At 54.6% G+C, this 19663-nt stretch overlaps 1 protein-coding gene across 1 annotated transcript in view; it reads left to right on the forward strand.

Annotated features, from left to right (window-relative positions):
* LOC141930634 (hydrocephalus-inducing protein homolog) overlaps positions 1 to 7940 on the forward strand; it is a 70346-nt gene extending 62406 nt beyond the window's left edge. Inside the window, exons 24-27 of the mRNA XM_074841785.1 lie at positions 4383 to 4575; positions 5569 to 5685; positions 6389 to 6598; positions 7458 to 7940. Of these exons, the coding sequence (XP_074697886.1) occupies positions 4383 to 4575; positions 5569 to 5685; positions 6389 to 6598; positions 7458 to 7682 (745 nt within the window). The 3' untranslated portion in view covers positions 7683 to 7940. The remainder of the gene's footprint in view (positions 1 to 4382; positions 4576 to 5568; positions 5686 to 6388; positions 6599 to 7457) is intronic.
* Positions 7941 to 19663: the final 11723 nt, after the last annotated feature.

Here is a 19663-nt window from a genome sequence, read left to right on the forward strand (position 1 = left end):
CTTTGTTGTTTTTGTAACAAGGAAGAAATGGAAAATGCAGGCAGTGAAAAACAGTGCAAGGCAAAAATCTGACAGCAGTCCTCCGTCAGCCACCGGAGGGGAGAGGTAGCAACAGCAGCAGCGAGCATGTACATCCGAAATGCACCCATCCACCGTGCCCCTGGTGCTGGGGAGTCTCAGATGGGTGACAGTAGACCATACCCCCTCCTCATCCCCCAGTGCCATCAGCTCCTCGGGGCAGTACGTTTTGGGCTTTGGTAGCCCCATGGGTGCTGCTTTCCCTGCTTAAATCCCGTGGGTAAGGTAGAAAAGGGCTGAGTCGTGATGGAAATGTGCTGCTGAATGCGGCCTTCAGCTCCGTGTGGTTTGACAGCAGCAGAGAAGCGTTTTGCTTGGTGTAAGGGAGAAGTGGCCTCTTATTTCTTAGAGATGGAGTGTCTGGGAGCAAGGACTGGTGCCAGGCAGGCTTCACCTCTGGGGTGGCAGTGCGGCTGCTGTGAACAGCTGATGGAGAGTCTCTGTGCTTGTGGACAGAGACACTGGGGAGCTGGAGCAAGGGAGACCTGGAAATTTGCTGCCTGTTGCACCCAGAGAGAATGAAAAGTAAATAAAATGATTGCCAGGGAGGGGTTTGGAGCCAGGCGTAAGCGAGCATATGCTGTTACCAAGTCTATCTTAGAGACATAAACCTGCATACTAGGTGTGGCACAGTGATGCTTTATCGGGACAAAGGTTGGGGGGTGATGATTTTCTATTTGCAACATGTCTGTAAGCTTCTTTCTTCTCTGCTGTCACCATGCACCCTCCATCTCCGTGCCTTTTCCAGCACGGTGCTGCTCTTTTCCCAGCTCACGTGCTGGCGAGTCAGCCAGCCTGCCCCAGGCCTGGGCATGGCACCTTCTGGTTGCGCTCCTGGGAGCCTGACTGCAGGTTTGAGACAGCTTCTGCTGCCCCAGGGCTTCTGACAGCCCATTACGCTGTCGCACACCTGGAGGACTTTCACCTGGGCCATTGCAGTGGAGGTTGGAGCCCAGAACAGCTGCGTGAGAATTGCTTTAACTATTCCTCTTGGGTTTTCTGAGGCTCAGCCTCCTCCTTTGCACAGGGTGACAGACCCTGAGAGCTGTCCTTCGCCTCGGGGACTGGGGAGCAGCCCCAGGCTGTTGGAGGAGCAGATTGAGGGTAGGGAAGGCGAAGGAGAAAGCATTGGTTGGGTGAAAAGTGCTGCACGTCCTACCCAAGGTGCTGTCGGGCAGCTGACTGTCTCAGGACAAAGTGTGGGAGGTGTCCCTGTGTCACCCACGCCCCGAGCAGGCTGTGGTGGGATGGGGGTTGCCTTCTGGTTTTGTAGCCGGTCAGCAAACGCTGTCTGGAAGGTGACGACGTCTTGCTCTGTCAGCGATGTTCAGCTAGCAAACCTGGGGAGCAGCTGACTTCTGTCTTTGCTTTCTGGACATCTTCATTACCCGGGGCACGCAGCGGGAACCCGAGGTACGTTTGCACTGCAAACAGCATCCTTCTCCCTATAAATGATGTTACGCCCGTGCGGCCTGGATGACTCCTCCTTTAATTCCCTCTGGGCAGGAGGCTGCTGCTCAAGGCCGGTCTCTGCAGAGCTTCAATGTTTATGAAACAAAATGTTGATTTTTTTTTTAATTTTTCTGTTGTTCATGGGAACGGCTTGCTGTCATAGCCTGGATGAGGTAGAGCGAGAGCATCGATTCAGGGACTGCTGCTGTTGCTTCCCCGTCATCTCTCTGGCAGAGCATTGAGTAGTGAAGCCACCAGATGAAATCTGGGGGGCAGGATGGGCTATTTATAGTCCTCTTTATTTGCTGACCTGCTGTCACTGCATGTGGCAATGAGGAGTACAGTGACAAAATTTTCCAGACCTTGTTTCTCGTAATTTCTCCAGCTGTTTCTCACCCTTCACTCCTTTCCTGCTTCCAGCAAGCTGTGCATCAAACAGCTTTCCTTAAGGGAAAATCCCTCTGAACGCACTGGCGTCGCTCTGCCCAAGAGTGCCGTCTCTAGTATCGCTGTGCTCTTTCCTGGTGCATCCCTGTCTTCAGAGGGTAGGTGAGAAATCTTTAAACTCTTAGGAGAAGAGGCTCAAGCCAAATTTGAATCTAGGTGCCAAATCTTCACATCTTTTTGGGTGTAAATCTGCACAGGGGATTTTTGTGCTGATTCCTTCTAGTCCAAGGTGCTGCCTAGTGCAGAGGTGATGGAGAGCCCAGCTTCCCTGCTGGTCCCATCATCACCCCTGAGCTGGCTGCTGCTGAGACAGAGATTGGCAGCAAAAACCCTTCCAGAGAATGGGGATTTTGTCCTGCATGAGGCTGGACACTCACAAGACAGTGAAACTGGTGCTCATCCTTCTGTACAGCCACTCTTTCTCCCTGAGAGGCTGATATTGGGATGGTGGATGGGCAGGATGGGTTTTGGGTGGGTTTCAGATCTCTTGCTGCTGACTGACTGGTTTAAGGCAGACGAGGAGAATACCAGTCAGGGAGATCATTTCCCAAAACACCATCCTGTATTTGTTTTTCAGAAAGAGTGGGATCTGCCTGGCATGTGCCAGTGCTCTGTTTTCCTCTTGTATCACCAAGGAGACAGGAGACTGTCCCGGCATGGAGCAGAAGCAATGCTTGCTGTTCCTCTAAAAGCCGGAGCCAGTATTTTGGTCCCACAATGGTTTCTTTGCCAATGTTTTCTTTGGCCACAGCCACCAGCTCCATGTGCTCTAGGTGAGGAGCCACTCCATGCTGTGATAGACTCTGTTAAATGAGCCTGTTATAAAAAAATCTTCTCTTATCCACCTGGTCCATCTCTTCATCCCTGAAAACAGCCACAGTGGGAAGACCTGCTGTTACTACTGCCATTGTAGCTCTGCAGGAGCATTGATTCATAGAATATCTCAAGTTGGAAGGGACCCATAAGGATCATCATTCCTAGATCTCTTGGGGGTTGTGAGGCACAGAGCCTCTAATCCAGAAATGGAAACCAGCCTTAAATGATGAGCTGCAAAGCCAGAGACAAATACTCATTTGGGAGCACGTCGTTAAAGGCACTGAGTTCCCGGCTGGGAATGAAGCACCCACATTGCTGTAAAAGATGGGCCTCGTTTGCCCTCGGGAACACTTGCAGATAGGCGTGGTGACAGGCAGGCGTGGTTCCAGTGTGTCCCTCCATGGGGCATCAGAAGGGTGAACAGAGTTACTGTGAGCACCTGCTGCAATTTGAAACAGGGAATGTAGTCTGAGTCACTGGGAATGTTCGAAAATGTTAAACCGAACACTTTTTACTGACACGTGTTGGTCAAACTATCACCTCAGTCCTGTCAGTAAGATGAGCTGTTGAACTGCTTTGCTGAATCATTTGCCAAATTGGTCCTCAAATGGTTTGTGTTTAGAAGCTGCTGGGGAGGTGACCATGCCGTTGGTAAGTGCCACATCGGTTATAGCCTTGTTTCAGCAGAGCTGCTGCCCTTTTAGCGCGAGGTGCGGTTGGAGCCGTTGTTTCACAACCAGGGAATACCGGTGGCACAGCAGGAGCTGAACCTTGTCATCGGCGTTTGCTGTGTATTGATTAAAAATGACCAAAGCTTCCTTCCCCAGAGCACCAGTCGCTGCTGCTTCGGTGCTCCTCAGGGATCAATGGGCTGTTCAGTTGTGAGTCTCTGCCTGGAGTTGCTCAGCGTGTCTTTCCACGCTGCCCCGCATGTGTGGGGGTGTCTCATGCCGGGCTCCGTGGGTGCCCCCGCACAGTGCTGGGCTCTGTCGGGTTTCGGGCACAGCAGGCTCCGGGCTCCATCCCTGCTCCTGCCTTACGGCGCTTGGAGAAAGCCTCGGGCATTGCTGCTTGCTTGTGCTGACCTGCAGCTGCGGGTGGGTGTCAGGGGAAATATTCTGGATTAGCACCTGGTGGAGCTGCAGAAGTTCTGGCTTTAGCCCTCTGGGTGGGGGAGGCACAGTCTGCAGCTGTGGGTGCTTTCGGGAGGGCACTGGTGGGTCTGCACTGGCTTGTTGCTGTCCGGATCTGCCCCTTTGTGTCTCAGGTTCACCTTTTTGTGCAGTTTGTGTGTCTCTTCCTTTCCTGCTGTGCTTTTTACCTCCCTACAAGGCTTTCACCTGTGTCCTCTTCCATTTCTCCTTGCAGCCAGTTGCCAGCTGCCTGCGCCGCCACTATACCAGCGTCATCCCTAGGCAGCCCCATATGCTGACCTGCTCCATCCTGGTTTCGGAGCTGCTGGGTCAGACCCGTTACTGAGTTCACAGCACCAGTGCCCAGCCGGGGGCCGCATCCTGCTGAGGAGCTGTTCATGCAGGCTTCCCTCCCTCCCACTGCAGGTCCACAATCAAAGTTATGTTATTTTCCAGGTTCAGCCCTCCAGTACCTAAATTTTTCATCAAACCCCAACCACCAAAGGAGGAGGGAGCCTGGTCCAAGCGCTCGGTGTCTGCAGGGAGCAGCTGCAGGGGTGGAGGTGTGGAGGAACCAGCCAAAGCCCTGGGAGCCGCAGGGGATCCTGCCCAAGAGCCAGCAGATGCAGATGACTCCCTGGAAGCAAAGGTAGATTTTCTTGTACACCTACCGCTTGCGTTGCCTCCCCCAGCTTGCCACCAAAAAGCCATGCTTGTGCCAATCCCCCTTTTTGCTGCCCTGCTGTCGTGTGCCCTGAGGGCGGGCTGGGCAGCAGGGCCAGTGGCTGGACACAGGGCTTCTGGGGAGGGAGAAATCGGATAGTTTTGCTTGGAGAAGCCCACTCAGATCCTATGGACCTATGCTGAGTTTGGGTTTTTTTGGCTTGTTTTTACACTGTAAAATGAGGCTTTTATCTGCATCATGATGTGAAGGCCTCCAGTTTCCTTCCTGTATCAAGCTGTGCCAAGTACTGTGATCTCCATGTACCACCTTCTCAACCCCAGCTGGAGCCGCCTGTTTTTATGTCTCTGCCATCACCCGAGACCTGCAGTATTGCAGAGATGGCCACAGAGCTGTCTTTGATAAAATGAGACTTTGCAAAGTCATTGTCTCTTCCTCCTGGCATGGAAAATGGCCTTTGGTCTGCTGACCTTCCTGGTGAACCTCAGTGCTTTGGAGCTTGACGTCCGTGCTAGTGGGAACTGGCGCCTTGTTCTGCATTGTGTGGGACAGAGGCTGCTCCTGGGGCAAAAAAAAGGATGCAGGAAAGCATGGGAAGTTCTGAAAGCACTGGCGTTGGCGTTAAGTTCAAGGAGAGGGGTTGCATCTGCTCACATCCAAATATCGGTCATTTTAACATTATAACGGCACATTTTTTCTGAATCAGGAGAAATGATACCCTGTAGACGTAAAGAATAGTGTGGCTGAATGTTTTCGGATAGAAGGGTGGAATCATCTTTATTTCCTGCTTTGTTGCCATGTATGCAGAAATAAACCAAAGAAATTCAAGTAGATATGGCTAAGTAGGATCCAAAAGTGCTTCAAAGGATATGTCTGGATTGCAGCTCATCTTCCTGCAGCAGAGTGGTCTCACCCAGACCAGCCAGCTGCTCACTGCAGCCCATGGTGCTTGTTTTCCAGCTCCTGCCATCCACTGCTGCGGAGCTGGAAGGTGCTGTGGAGACTCAGAGGCTGGTGGGGATCAACAAACTGATGCAGTTTGTGGAGGCAGAGCCCGTCACCTTGGGAATGGAGGAGGTAAGTGGGAATCCATCTTGTGCCACGTTTCCAGTGTGGCAAGCAGTTATGTAGCTCCCCCCCCTCCCACTGGTGGCCCTCGATGCTGCTCGCAGAGTGGCCTCACGTCCCTCCAAGCCCATCACACAGCGCCGCTGAAGCAACTGGTCACTGGAGAGGCCACGCAGGACATGTCGTAGGGTTGACCTGTGCAGCAGCTATGGAGGGCATTATTCATCTTTTTGCTAATCAAGGGGTCAACAGGAAATTTCTGCAGTAGCTTTTGCTGTAGCATCTTGAGAGAGCGCAACATGCAAATCGGAGAGAGCGAAAAGCATCAGGAGTCAGATGAGCTGGGCTGGAGTCCTCCCCCCCAGCTCTAAGGGCTTTCACCTCCGAATACTGTGTTTTTCTTAAGGCAGTAAAAGGTGCTTTTAAAGGCAAGTTCTGCAGTGAAGAGAATTTCTTGCTGCCAGGAGACAGCCCAAATTACTTTAATATGTAGTGTATTAATTAATGCGTTAATGAGTGAGTATGGGAGAAGATTTTTCCCGTGGCCCCTCCACTGGTAAGTGGAATGGATACAGGATGAGATTAGGGTGATTTTGCCTGTGTTTGAGGAAGAGCCCCCTCCAGCCACGTCTGTACTTCACTCCAAGCCGTGGCTGCTCTTCTGCATCAATTTCCATGCTCGACGTCTTGATCTCTCCTCGCCTACCTCCAGGTTTTCGATGTCCTGCCGCTCTACGGTGTGCTGCAGCCAGGCGAGAGCCAGCGGGTCATGTTCACCTTCTTTGGCCACACAAATATCGTCGCCCGTGTCATGGCGCTGTGCAGGGTGGAGGGAGGCCCGACCTACGAGATCGCGCTGAGTGGGGAGGCTTCGCTCATCAACTACCTCCTAGACGTCACGGAGATCGACTGCGGGCTGCAGGTACTGCACACTTCTCTTGGCAGAGGTCCTTGTCGTGAAACCATCACCGGCGGGTTGCCACCCACCTAGGGCTAGGGCTCTCTCCCCTTCCCAACTACTTTGTTGGCTCTATGGCTTGAAAGTACAACCTTGGAGTGGTATGTCCTGCATTCAAGCTGTTTTTAATGGCCATCTCCACCCCTCTCCAGCTGGGAATTCCTCCTCCTCAAGGTAACTAACACCACCTCCTGGGGCAGGCAGGGTCCCAGTGGTGATCTCCAGAGGGACGTGCCCCAAGACATCCATCTGCTGATCCGCTCCTAAAGCCTGAGGTCCAAGGAGGTGCTCTCTTTTGATGTTCTTGATTAATCAGCAAAATAAACCAGGGAGGAAGTTAACTTGGGCTTCCCAGTCACTGTAGCTGGAAAGAATGTCCTAGAATAATCCCCACTTTACTTCTTTTTGGTTAAAAACCCCACAGATATTTCCAGCCGTTGCCCTATCTCCCATTTTGCTGTCACTGCAGGTGCTTTTTCTTCTGCAATGTCTTGATGCCATCTCCTTTGTTCCAGCTGGGTGTGAGATGACACCATGAGGTGCAGAGAGCTTGTCTCCTCCTTGGTTTCCTTATGACTGATCTCTGTGGTTGGCATTGCCCCTCTGCATGCCGCCATCAGTATCTGTTCCTGTGTAGGGCTAAGGGGTGCCCTGTGGCGGTGGCTTCCCCAGGTTAACCTGGGAGACTCAAGTGCCCGTACCTCCTCTGCCTCTGCTTTTCTCCTGTGTTGAGTTCATTTGCTCGCATCCCAATGAAAGCAGAAGGAGGTTCCCAGTATCAGGCCTGTGCCTTCAGCTTCCCACTCCTCTGTCCTCTCTTCAGCTGTTTAACAAAGTCACCGAAGCAGAGGTCACCCTGCAGAACAGCGGGAAGATGGGATTCACCTATGTGGTGCTAAGGCCCAGCGCGGGCACCGCAGACAGCCCTCTGCCCGGCGTGCCCCTGGTCCTGCCCAGCACGGTGAGTACGGAGGTGGCGCGAGTGATTGACCCTGGCTCTGGGTCAGGCTGCCCAGGAGGGGGTTGTAGGGGAAAAAAACAAAATTAAAAAAAAAGAAAACAACCCACAAAAGCAGACAGGAGAGACAGGGCTGTAAGCAGCTGCTGCTGGGGGGCAGGGAGGGTCAAGCAAGCGCGGTCCTAATCGACGCCTTCACGGCCTTTGCCGGCGGGTGACCCTGCTGTCACACAGCAGCCACCGGCCGGAGGCACCAGCGCTTCGGGGGCTCTGGGGACCCCAACTGCTGAGTGCTCCGGCTGTGCGGGCACTGGGGCTGGACTGTGCCGGCTCTCCTGAGAGTCACCTTTCCCAGGGTGTGTGATTGGACAGGGCTTACTCCTTGTCCCTGCCTGTAGCACACCTGCCAGCCCCCTGCCAGCACTGAGCGGGACTTAAATGCTCTCACTTGGGCATGAAGCTGCTTTGCCAGAAATTGTAGCAGCCCCTGTACTGGTCCCCCACTCCCCCAGTTTGCTGCTCCGCAGCAGCTTTGTGGGGCAGTGAGGGGGCCAGGCAGGAGCAGGGCTGGAACAGTGAGGAGAGGAGTGTGCAGCATCCCACCATCCCAACTTCTCAGTCCTGTGTGGCTGTCTTTCGGCTGGAGCAGCATTCCTGTCTAGTCCCTTTTTGTAGTGGGAAGAGGAAGCCAAAGGTGTTCACATTTCCTCATGCCTGTCTCCTACAAGGGGTGACACACTGATGCCCTCTTGCTGAGAGCTTCCAAAGACCCAGCTCTGCTCGGACCCGCGCAGTCAGTTGCTGTGACAGCCCCATTGGCGCTGGCAGCTTGGCAGGGCTGGCTTTCGCTGCAGCTGTGTTCTGCGCTGCACCAGGGGCTCAGGGGACCAAGTGGCAGGATCTGTCCCACTCAGCAGCTTCTCCCTACAGCATGAAGGGGAGTGAGGAGCCGAGGGTCCAGCCCAGTGTGCAGAGGGCAAGCCGAGGAAAGCTGTGGCTGTGTCCCTCACCCAGGGCTCTGTTGCTGTCTGCTTGCATTTGCTCTCAGCCTGGCTGGCGGGAGCCTAGCCTGGGGCTCGGGCAGCCTTTCTGGAAGCCCGGAGAGGAGGTGCCCTTCCTGGCAACACCTTTCCTAGATCTCGTCCTAGTCTCTGCTCCTGCCTTTCCAGAGATGCATGTTTGCAGGTCACCATGAGCCTGGGTAGGCTCACGCACCCCCGGTGTAACTGCACAGGCAGGAGGTGTTTGGCTGGGATCATTATAAGGGGTCAGGCCCTTCAACACCAGCCTGGGAACCGCTGATGTGCTGTGGCAGGAGCTGCTGGCCATGCTGAGAGTGTGGGCACTTCACTTATTTTGCATAGTGGCTGGTAAAAGAGCTTTTATTTCTTCAGTCTGGCTCTTGCTAGCAGAGGGTAAACACCGCTAGGGGCAGAGCTGTGCTCATGCTGAGCAAGGGGTGGTCTGTGGGTCTGTCCTGGGGGAATGCATCCCTATGAGCCCTCTGAAGGACCTGGTGTAGGAGACTTCAGCTTCTGGGTACAAGAAAGCTAGAAGGCGATGTTGTCTGATACTTTCTTATATATGAGAACCTGCCTTCTCTTCTCAGCATATCTGTCGTCTGAGCCATCCCTCCACCAAACCCTCTTTGGTTCATTCCCTCCCTCTTCTCCCACACCCTGCAGGGTTACATTGGACCTGGCCAGGAGCAAGTCCTGAAAGTCTATTACCTGCCAGGAGTGCCTGGAGCCTTCTGCAGGACTTTCCAGATCCAAGTGGGTCACCTAGAACCAGAAGAAATCTCCCTGAAAGGAGAGGGGAGCTTTCCCAGGATCTACTTGGACCTGCCCAGGAACATCAAAGGTGAGCACGGCCTGTCTGCTCCCCAGGAGGGTCCCCTGTTTCTCCCCCATGTCAGATGCCCGTAGGGCAGCTCACACCTGCCTCCATCGAGCCTGGAGGTTTCAGGGCTGTCAGACCAACACTCAACCCCCTGGTTGCTTCCTGAGGCTCTGGCAGATGAGCCTGCGTGGGCTTTGCCCCATGAACCATCCTGCAGAGCTTGCCAGCATGTGTCGGAGTCCTGGGAAGGTGGTGGCTGGACAGAAATGCTCGGGAAAGCTGAGCACAGGCTGGCAGGGATTTTGGCAGGATTGGATTTGGGTCACATTGCAGGGGATGAGATGCTCCTATGTGGGGAGGAAGATGGGTGGGAATGAACATCAGGGTTGATAGAGGAAACGCAGCATCTACTTTCCATACATTGCTTGAGGAGGGTGTTTCTGGGAGAGGCCAGAATCGGGGAAGTGGGGCTTCCCAGCTTAAATGGGAATGGCGCTGTGCCACGCTTCTATTTGTGGATGTTTTCTTCCTTCAGGAAATGAAAAATATGAGAAGGTCCTCAAGGAGGTGATAGAAAAGATGGAAGACAGCCAGAGAGAGGAAGCAGTTGTTCTGGGGGAGGCTGTGGCCACGGAGCCACCCCCAGATCCCTTGGACGCCGTGGTGAGAATGGCTGCTGCCCCGTTTGACGCGTGCCACCCTCCCCCGGTGTCATTTGGTCCCCTGCTGCCCGCAGCAGGCTTCCCGGTGCCCTGCTGGCACTTGGGACCTCCCTGCCCAACCTGCCCATGATCCTGCATCAGCTCAGCATTGCCCCCGGGGCTGCCCCAGGGAGAGATCCTGAAGACCCTGCTCAAGTGATTGAATTTATGGTACTTTGGGATGGAGATGTAGGTCATCACTGGGGTATTTGCTGCTCACAACCCAAGCCCTGCCAGGTTTACAGAGCTTAATAGCAGCAGCCTGACTGTGCCCTGGGACTGTGCTGCCAGGGCTGACCTCTAAGAGACAGCAGCGTTATTGTGGCTCCCTTTACAAGAGAGCTTTTGTCCGAGCTGCTTTGGCACTGGCTGGGGGCAGGCAAAGACTTGGAGCTCTGGAAGGTTCCTGGCTTGTCTGTCTGTTTGTCTGGCCAGATCAGCTTTTGTAACAGTGACTGGGCAGGCGAAGATACTGGAGTTCATTGCCCTTGAGATGAGGCCCTGGCTAAGAGAGCAGGAGGTGTCACAGACACTGAGCAGCGAGACAGAAGGACCCCATCACCCCTCTCAACACAAGCAGGGGGGAGCCTTGGGAAGGACCGTTGCTAACCAGCCTCTGCCTTTCCTTCCCTCAGCTGGACCCTCGGCTGCAGATGCAGATGGAGCAGATGCTGATGGAGGAACATGCCCTGGAGCAGCAGAAAGCTCTCACCTCTGGTCCCCCAGAGGCCACTGCCTTTGACCAGCACGCTCGTCGGAGGCTTCTCAAGTTAGTAGGGCCTCCTGTACCCTATCTCCAGGTGCCCCAAGGGTAACACCCAGCAGTGCACCCCTGCTCCTGAGAGGTCCTTGTGTCTGCAGAGCTGGGGATAGTGGGGACTTCAGAAAGGGCCTGATCCTGGTAGCTTTGACATGCTCCCTGTGAGCAGCTGAGTGTCCTCACTTCCACAGAGCCACCCTGAGCTTTGGAGGTACTCAGCTCCCCACAGGCGCTGGGTCCTGCTCTTAGGGCTGAGGGGGTCCAGTGCAGAGCATCAAGCCCTTCAGAGAGCACCAACACCATCCCTGCTGACCAGCTCTGAAAGAGGCAACTCAAAGCTGGCATCTTTGTTCCAGCTAACAGACCACACTGAGCAAAAAGAGTAGGGAACACCCTTGACAAACCCTAAATCAGGTGGCTGGGATGCTGGTGGGACTGCAGGGCTTGCCTCGGTACCTTCCCTCTGCTCCTTCATGAGGAGGCACGGGCACGGTAGGCTCCAGTTCAGGAAGATGCTCTGCAAAACAGATCACGTATGTGCTTTCCCGAGTGTGATTGCTCTGGAAAAGGACCCTCCCGTGAATCTTGTAGGTGATGATTACTGCATTTGTTGGTGCTGCTTTAGGGACAGATCTGGTTGCAGAGCAGTGAAGATTTCCTGTGCAGGCGAGTCTTATGACAAGGTCCTGAAGCCGTTTCAGGCTGGGGCTGTACACCAGGCTTAGCAGTTTCATTGAGACCAGTGGAGGTCCACTGGACTTACCTACTTTCTGCTTTCTGTAGCAGAGGAGCTGTGACCAGTATTCATTTTAAACTACTTTTATTTTAAGGTCCCACTGGTAGCTGATAAAACCTAGGTCCTATGCTCCTCGTGACTTACCAAAGTCTTATTACCAGGTGGTCAGACCTTGGGTTTCATGGGCTTGAGTTGAGTTTTTACAGCAGTGAATCCAGAAATACTCACTTTGTTTGCATCTTCCATGCTCCTGGAAATGTAGCCAGGCTGTGGTTTAAGGACTGTCCTTACTCCTCCTTTCAGAGCTGAGCTGCCCGAGTACCTCCTGGACTTTGGGTACGTGATTCTCGGTAACACCCCCACGCACGTCATGAGGATCACCAACACCGGGCAGTTCCCTGTGTCCTTCCGCGCTGATAGACGGGTCCTGCATGACACAGGTAACCAGTGCTGGAGAGACTTCACGTGGGCTTGAAGGAGCTGTCTCTGACAGATTAGCTTAAGCCACTGGACATGGGGAGTTTTTTTGAGTGCTTGTATGTATAACTTTTTCCTCCTTGGGACCCTCTGCCTGGTGCTTTAGAGCCTGAGTTCTCCTGGCCAGCAGTGCTCAGAGACCCGGCCTGCCCGTGCCTGCCCTAACACTTCCCTGCAGGGGCTGGATGGGCTGATCACCTTGGTCACCTCTCAGCATCTTCTGCTCTTGGCTACCATGAGCATCACCTGATGGGTACTCCATGGGCTTGTGTTGCAAACAGATGGACGCTTTGTGGTTTGGAAGTGCTTTGTTTAAAATTCATAATGCCATTAGCACTTCTGTTCAGCCTCTATAGAGAAGACAGCCTGTGAGGCCCTCTGTTGTATCAAAACAGGCTTTTGAAACAGGCCTTGACGTAAGGCTGCAGTACCAGCAAACGGTGACTCGCTGTGTCTGAAGGGTGATCAGGTGCCTCCTCTAAATTGTTTTTCAGGGAGCACCATGGCATGGGGGAATCTTAGTTGGAAATTCTCCTTTGGAGAGGTCTGTGCATCCTTCCCTGGGATGCCTAGTGAAGGAATGGTTGGAGCTCCTCAACTGAGATGTTTCCTTTTTACCCTGTGGGTCTTGGATTCTGGCTGTGAAAGCCCTTTCTCCTTGTGTGGTGACAAGGGAGAAGGAGTGGCAGTCTTCTCCACAGGTACAAAGGGGTCCTTTGCAGAGCTGCCAGACAGGACATATGGCTTCAACGTGCTTGTGACACGTTCATGTCGATTGTGTATCTCAGCTGCTTTATTTTCATCTGTTCAAGGTTTCAGTGTGGATCTGGACCACGTGAAGCACCTGCTCTGCTGCGAGACCAAGGTGTTTGAAGTGCGCTTCGACCCACAGAGCGCCAACCTGCCCCTGGGAGAGGTGGACGTGCTCCTGCCCATCAAGGTACCTACGGTGTGCTTCCTCACCCCGCTGTGCCCGTGCACCTCTCGGGGCAGGTGGAGAGTCGGTGACAGAGCAGATGTCACCGGGGCTCTCAGCTGGATGCTCTGTCCTTCCCTAGGTAGCAGGAGGCCCCACATTCCACGTCCGCCTCCATGCCAGCGTGGCCATGCCGTCCCTCTGCGTCTCCAGGGACAGACTGGAGTTCTCCACTCTCCAGTGTGGGCAGTGCCAGGAAGAAACTGTCCAGCTCCACAATCAGCAACAGGTCCCCTGTAACTGGCTCATCACTATCAATGAGCCTGTTAAGAAGGTAAAGCACAGACAGTGTGTAACACATAACTTCTCGGTTGGGTTTTCTTTGCCTCTCTTGCCCTTTCTGCCCCTGTGGCTGCGTGAGCACTTGGGCTACAGCTCATCTGAGAAGGCTTTGGGTACAGAGCAAGGCTGGCTCACCTGGACCTGTGCATTAGCTGGTGCTTCACTTCTCTGTCAGGTTCCCCCGTTCCTCCTCTTCTGAGGATGGTGCCTCCCCATCTGCCTGCCCTGCCTGTTCTCCCTCCAGTTCTAGGCCAGAGGTGGCCTCGGCTGGTTTGGCTGTGGGTGCCCTCAGCACCATGACGGTGTCTCAGAGCACTGCAGGAACCGAGGGTCTGTCCTCACAGACCAAGGAGACCTCACACAATTGTTTTTTTGTTCTCAGGTGGACAGACATTGGCTAGCGAGGAGGCGTCAGAAGGTGCCCCAGAAGTTGAAGGCCCAGCCCTGTGTCTTCGAGGCGCTGCCCTCGGCTGGAGCCCTCGCTCCAGGACAGCGCTGCAACGTGCGAGTCAGGTTTTCACCCACAGAAGAGGTGAGATCAGCGAGTGTCACCCCCAAGAGGTCTGGCAGGGCAGTGTGGTAACGAGAGCCCAGCACAGGGAGGAGGAGACGGCGTCTGCCTCCACAGAGAGCTTTCTGCAAGCCCTGTACCCACTGTGCCTCAGTTTCCCCTGCAGCACACTCTTCTGAGAGGGGCTTTGAAATCCCCTGGGGAGCTTGCTTAGCATCAGGGAACGGTGGGGTGGCTGCCTCTCGGCGCATGGGGGGAAATCTGCCTGTTTGCCCTCATCTCCCCCTTGCATGGGCCTGTTTGAGGCTGCAACGCCCTGGTGCAGAGCAGCTGGCGCGCTCGCAGGGGATAACCCTGGAAGGGCCAATCTAGGCAAGTCCTGCTGCTGGTACCAGCAGACAAAACAGCCACCAGGCACCTTCCTGGGCACGGCAGGACAGTCGCCTGGAGTGGTGTGCTGCCAGCAGTCCCTGTGGCTCTGGCCCAGCCTGCCTGCACGTTCCCAGGCAGTCTGGGAGTCAGCTGAAATGATGGGGAGTTCCCAAAGGCAGTTTGCCTGTGGCCACCGTGACTTGGAAACTGGCAGTGGGTAACAGGATGGACACAAGTGCTTCTGTGCCTGGGAACAGTCCCAGGGATGTTTGAATTGCTGTAGAGGTGTAACCATCTTGTGTCTGGCTTTGACCAGAGCCAAACACTGAGCAGAGAAGATGACCCTTATTTCTAGCCAGTGCGAGCTCATCTGCCTCATTCATCGAGCTGATGTTTGCCTGATGCAGCAGTGCCAGGACTGTGTCTGGGCAACATAACCCTGAGGACCTTTCTCATGAGCATCACACTCCCTCGTGACTAGGTCAAAACATCTGATAGTGCATTTTAGATTCATCTGACACCCAAATATCCAGTTACACTTCACACCAGGATTCATCCCAGTTACTCAGAGCCAGCATGCAGATGCTGTAGCCCCTGCTGGAAGTAAATATCTGTTTTCCATTCCCCTTAGAGGTACTGGTGACACCCCTGCCTTGGGGCAAGAGTTGAACTTGAGGCCCTGTCAGCTGGGACTTCATGGAGGAGTTTTCTGTGCTTCCTCTTTTCAGAAGTCCTACCGAAGTGAGCTGAAGATTAACATTTTCCAGAGCAGCCAGCACCTCCAGCTGCAGGTCTCGGGGCGTGGGCTGGAGCCACAGCTGGAGTTCAGCCCCCCAGTGCTCGAGCTGGGACCGTTGCTGCCATACAGCTGTGGAGCAGAGGGGACGGTGGTGGTGAAGAACCCATGCGAGTTCCCCATCGAGTTTTACTCACTGGAGTTCGACCAGCAGTACCTTGCTGAGGAGCAGGTGAGAGGGAAGGTCTGGTCCCCATGTGCACGGTCCCGTAGCTTCACAGTGCTCCAGCATTCCTAGGTTCCTGCCAGGGAGATGGAGACAGTCCCCAGGGCAAAGTCTGGTGGCATTTCAGGGTTAGCCAGCTCTGCTGGCAGACTGTGGAGGGGCTTGTATAGTCCGTGTTGTTAGAAACACGTCCTGCATATGGCTTCTCTTCCCTACATGCACAGATCCTGCAGACGCTTAAAGACTATGATTGCCGCAACACCTTATTGCTGCCTCCGCGTGCCCCGGGTGAGAAGCTGCCCCCTGAGGTGCTGGAATATTATCAGGACCAGAAGAGGCTGCAGGATGAGCAGACGAAGTCCAAGACTGGGGAACCAGCAGACCAGGACAACGGTGAGGGTTTGGCATTGGCTGTCCTGAGTGTGTACACAGCGGGGAGTCCAGCCCGCATGCCCCGAGCTCTCCGTGGGAAGCCCAGGCTTTTAGCAGCCACCCATTCCCCAGCTTGGTGGAGGAATTCCAGCGTGAAGGTCTGTGGCTTGTAACACGCATCCCCTACCAGCCCTGAGTGCAGCCAAAGCAAGCTCGTATCTGCCTACCATGGACCGGGGAGATAATCATGTTGTCCTCTTGTGTCCCCTAACCACAAAAAATAGGATTGGATGAGTTCTTCAGCCAGCAGGACCAGGTCTAATACCACCAGCTATCTTATATTTGCTCCTTCCCAGCACCAAAAGCACAAACTCAAAATCCCCCCGAGGGCAGAGACAGCCTGGACAGACTTCTCCTTGGGAAACTTTCCATCTTTTGCACGTGGCCGTGCAAAGTGGCAAATGGCAAAGAACAGATTGCCTGGCCATGTCCACCCTCTTCTTCCCTCCCCGTGTCCTTCCTCCTCAGCAAACTTTGAAGATGTCCAGTCTCTGTCAGATCAAGGAAGAAAGTCCTCTGCTGGGATCATTCACACTGTCTCATCCCAGAGCTCATTCACTTTCCCCTCCGTGTTTGATGAAAGCCAGTCCAACAAGGTGGACTCTAAATCTGAATGTGGAGGAGGAGGAAGGTGTTGAGAAAAGACAGGGGATGGGTAATGTTGCAGACAGGGCAGGGACAAGTGAGAGGCCAGAGAGGTTCTCCCCAGTTTTGCCAAATGAGCACCTTTTCCCCCGGGAGCTGCTGGGATCAGGATGATGCTGTTCCCTTTCCTAGGCAGGGCAGCGCGCTCTCTGTCCTGCGTGACACTGCAAGCCGAGATGGCTTTTGGTGACCTCCTAAGGGCAAAGGTGGGAGCTCTTTGCAAATGCTGTTATGGTGAATTCAGAGCCCAGCTACATCTCCTGGTATAATACTCCTAAAGCATCCAGCTTTTGGATAATCGCTTGATCCGCAAATGGAGCCTCTCCCTTGGGATGGTGTAAAATGCCTGGTTCTGCCTGTCCCCCCCTTACTCAGCAGGACCTGGGACCAAACTCCCATGAGGACCATGTTGACAGGGCATGGGAGATTTGGCCCAGTCCTTTTAGGTATTGCCAAATGCTTGCTCTTTCCTCTTTCTGCCACCCCATTTCCTATACTCTGAACAGGCACCTTGACCACCCTCTAGGGCAGACCCTGATCTGCGCAAGCCTAAAGGAGGGGCATGGTGAGACCTCGGTGTGGTGTTGGTTTCAGCAGAGTCTTCTCTCCCAGGATCTGAGGGGATGGGGAGGATGATCAGGATCATAGGTAGGCAGGAGGCTGACTGTTCTATCTGGTTCTGCACAGCAGAGCATCGGCGGAGCATCACCAGCAGCAAGGCGGCCGCGGGAGAACTGGCCGACAGCCCTGTCTATAGGGCCATCGCCCGCCACCTTGGCATCGATATCTCTGCAGAGGGGCGCGCGGCCCGAAACCGCAGAGGGATCGTTGTCATCATCCATGGGGCACCCCTGACAGGTAGGTGAGCCGCAGCCCGTGGCTGCAAGGAGGGGGGAAGCAGGAGAGACACATCCTGGTGGGCCGTGGTGCTTGGTTGACCAGTTGAAGCGAAGCAAGGTAAGCTGCAGCTCTGCTGGTACATTAAATGGTCCCAGGCCTTCACCAGCTGGGGCAAGGGCTGTGGCTCACCCTGTGTCCACACAGCTAGGCTATCGTTCCCCCACACAGGGTGGCCATGTCCCCGTTGCTTCGTGGGAGCACAGTGCCTAGTGCCCGTGTTGCCTCATGGGAGCAGTCCCTCGCCCACGCTGACCCCCAGACCGTGCCCAGACGTTGTCTGAGGCAGCGCCGGCCAGCACAGGCTGGCGAACGCTCTGAGTGGTGGCAGGACAGGGCTCGAAACAATGTTCTGGCCCAGGGTTGAGGTCACCATGAGGGACAAAGTGCTCAGCTGGATGTGAGGTGGACGTGATCCTCCTGGCTCTAGAGGACAACGCTTCTAGCCATGCTCAACTACCTCCCTCACGGTCTCCCCTAAAGGGGCACTTGATTTCCGACTGTCCTTGAAACTTTGAAATCCTGTCTGGGGACTTTCTAGAGCCTGTCCCTGGAAATGCTCCACGTGCAAGTGTCACCAAGCAGTCTTCCTCTCTCTCAAGGAAAGACAGCGACAGCGGTTGCCCTGTCCAAATATTACGGCGCTGCCTGCTTGTCCATCGACACCGTGGTGAGAGAAGCCATCTCGGACAGGAGAAGCTCAGCAGGGCTGCGCGCCGGGGAGCTGTGCATCAGGGCTGCCATCAAGCAGAGCTGCAAGGAGGCAGAGGATGCTGGTAAGGAGAAATGCTGGACCCAGAGCAGCGCTTCAGAAACCCACCATGACCATCCACTTCTGCTTGCTCCAGAGAGGAAGGCTGACAGCCCTTGGGTCTCCTAGGGAACATGAGTGCAGCATGTAGAAATGCAAAGCCATTTCGTAAAGCATCTCATGTTATTAAAAAAATAATCTCTGTTTTAAGGGCTCAGACAGGGGCACTTTTACTGCCTCTGGGCTTCTCAGCCCATACTCCTTTTCCTAGGAGTGGTGAAGCACACCTGTATTTTTCTCAGGGTTTTTTTATATTTCCTCAAAGCTGAATCCAGCTGGCTCCTTGTGGCCGTCAGGCAGAACTGCTGCCCACTTTAACAACGAAGCAGCCCTCTGAAGCTGCTCATTAAGTACTAGACAACTGACTCTGAGTGTGGCTTCAGAAACATGAGAGGAAGGGAAGAATAACCTCCCAGAGTTTCAGATGAGACATGCTGCAGATGAGCTCTTTTCTCCAGAGGTTTTCCTATACACACTGTCAGGTCACGCAGCTCGTGCATGTGGTGCTGTTCTCCACCTGAGACCAGAGACTTTTAGAAAACCTGGTTGGGCAGTTGGTGCCCCGCGCTCTGCAGGGTGAGGCCAGACCCTGGTTCTGGTGGGGGAAGTTTTGCATTGCTCAGCTTTGAACCTGGTTGGGTTGGGAGCTGATGGAAGGAAGAAGGATCTGGGCCCCAGGTGGGGTTATCCCATGCAGAGGATTTAGCTCCAGTGGAGATGGGGGATGCAGCTGGGGCAGGGCTGCATGTTACCATCTCCATGTGAGAATGCAGGATGGGTGCAAGGTACAGAAATGATGCTCCTGGATGGTGGAGCCTTGGCTTGATCCATAGGGGAGCTACTGTGCAGTGTCACCTGTGTGCACATTTGTGAGGAGGGACGCAGAGCTGTGCCTTAAAAACTCTCTGGCTTTAAAATCCAGTATCAGATGGTGTGCTTTACCATGCTAATAAGAGAAGCAGGGCAGGAGCTGCTTCTGGAGATGGGTGCTGCTAGTGCCCAGCAGGCTGGGGAACAATGGCCGTGTCCCTGCCAGGGCGCTGGGCTGTGCCCGTTGGGGTGGAAGGTGCCTGCTTGCTCCCCACTGAGCGTCTGTCCCCTCCACAGGTCACAACGCAGATGCGTCCCTCAGCCTGCAGTTCAGCACCAAGGCCAAGCACAGCCTAGACATGAGACGGTCCAGCTCTGTGGGCAAACTCAGCCTGCGGTCCGTCAGGTCCCGAGGCCAGGTGAGCGCTGCGGCGGGCAAGAAGAAGACAGATGGCCCCACCCCCCAATCCCAGAAACAGCATCTGATGGATCTGACAGGCTCCCAGGTGAAGCACGATCTGCACTGGTTAATGCCTGGGACCTTTCTGTTGCCTCTGAGAAGTGAAGGAGCCGCTTCCAGTGGAGGCTCTGCATCACCCAGAGCCTGGTGCAGGGGTCTATAGTGCAGATATATATATCTATAGCTGGGCAGGCTGGGCGTGGCTCGGGGTGGGAATGAAACCCTGTGCTCTGGCAGAAAAACTCTGCGGCATCTTAACAGATTGTTGGCAAAGTGCAGTCCTGGCTAACGTGGCTGCAGCGGTGGGCAAAGCTGCGGGATGCTGCGCTGGGGGCTTGCGAGCTTGGGTCTCTGCTGGCCATGGATGCACCCTCCTGCGTGGTCCCCTGGAGCTGCT

The sequence above is a fragment of the Strix aluco genome, chromosome 16 (assembly GCF_031877795.1).
Source record: "Strix aluco isolate bStrAlu1 chromosome 16, bStrAlu1.hap1, whole genome shotgun sequence".
Classification (NCBI taxonomy): domain Eukaryota; kingdom Metazoa; phylum Chordata; class Aves; order Strigiformes; family Strigidae; genus Strix; species Strix aluco.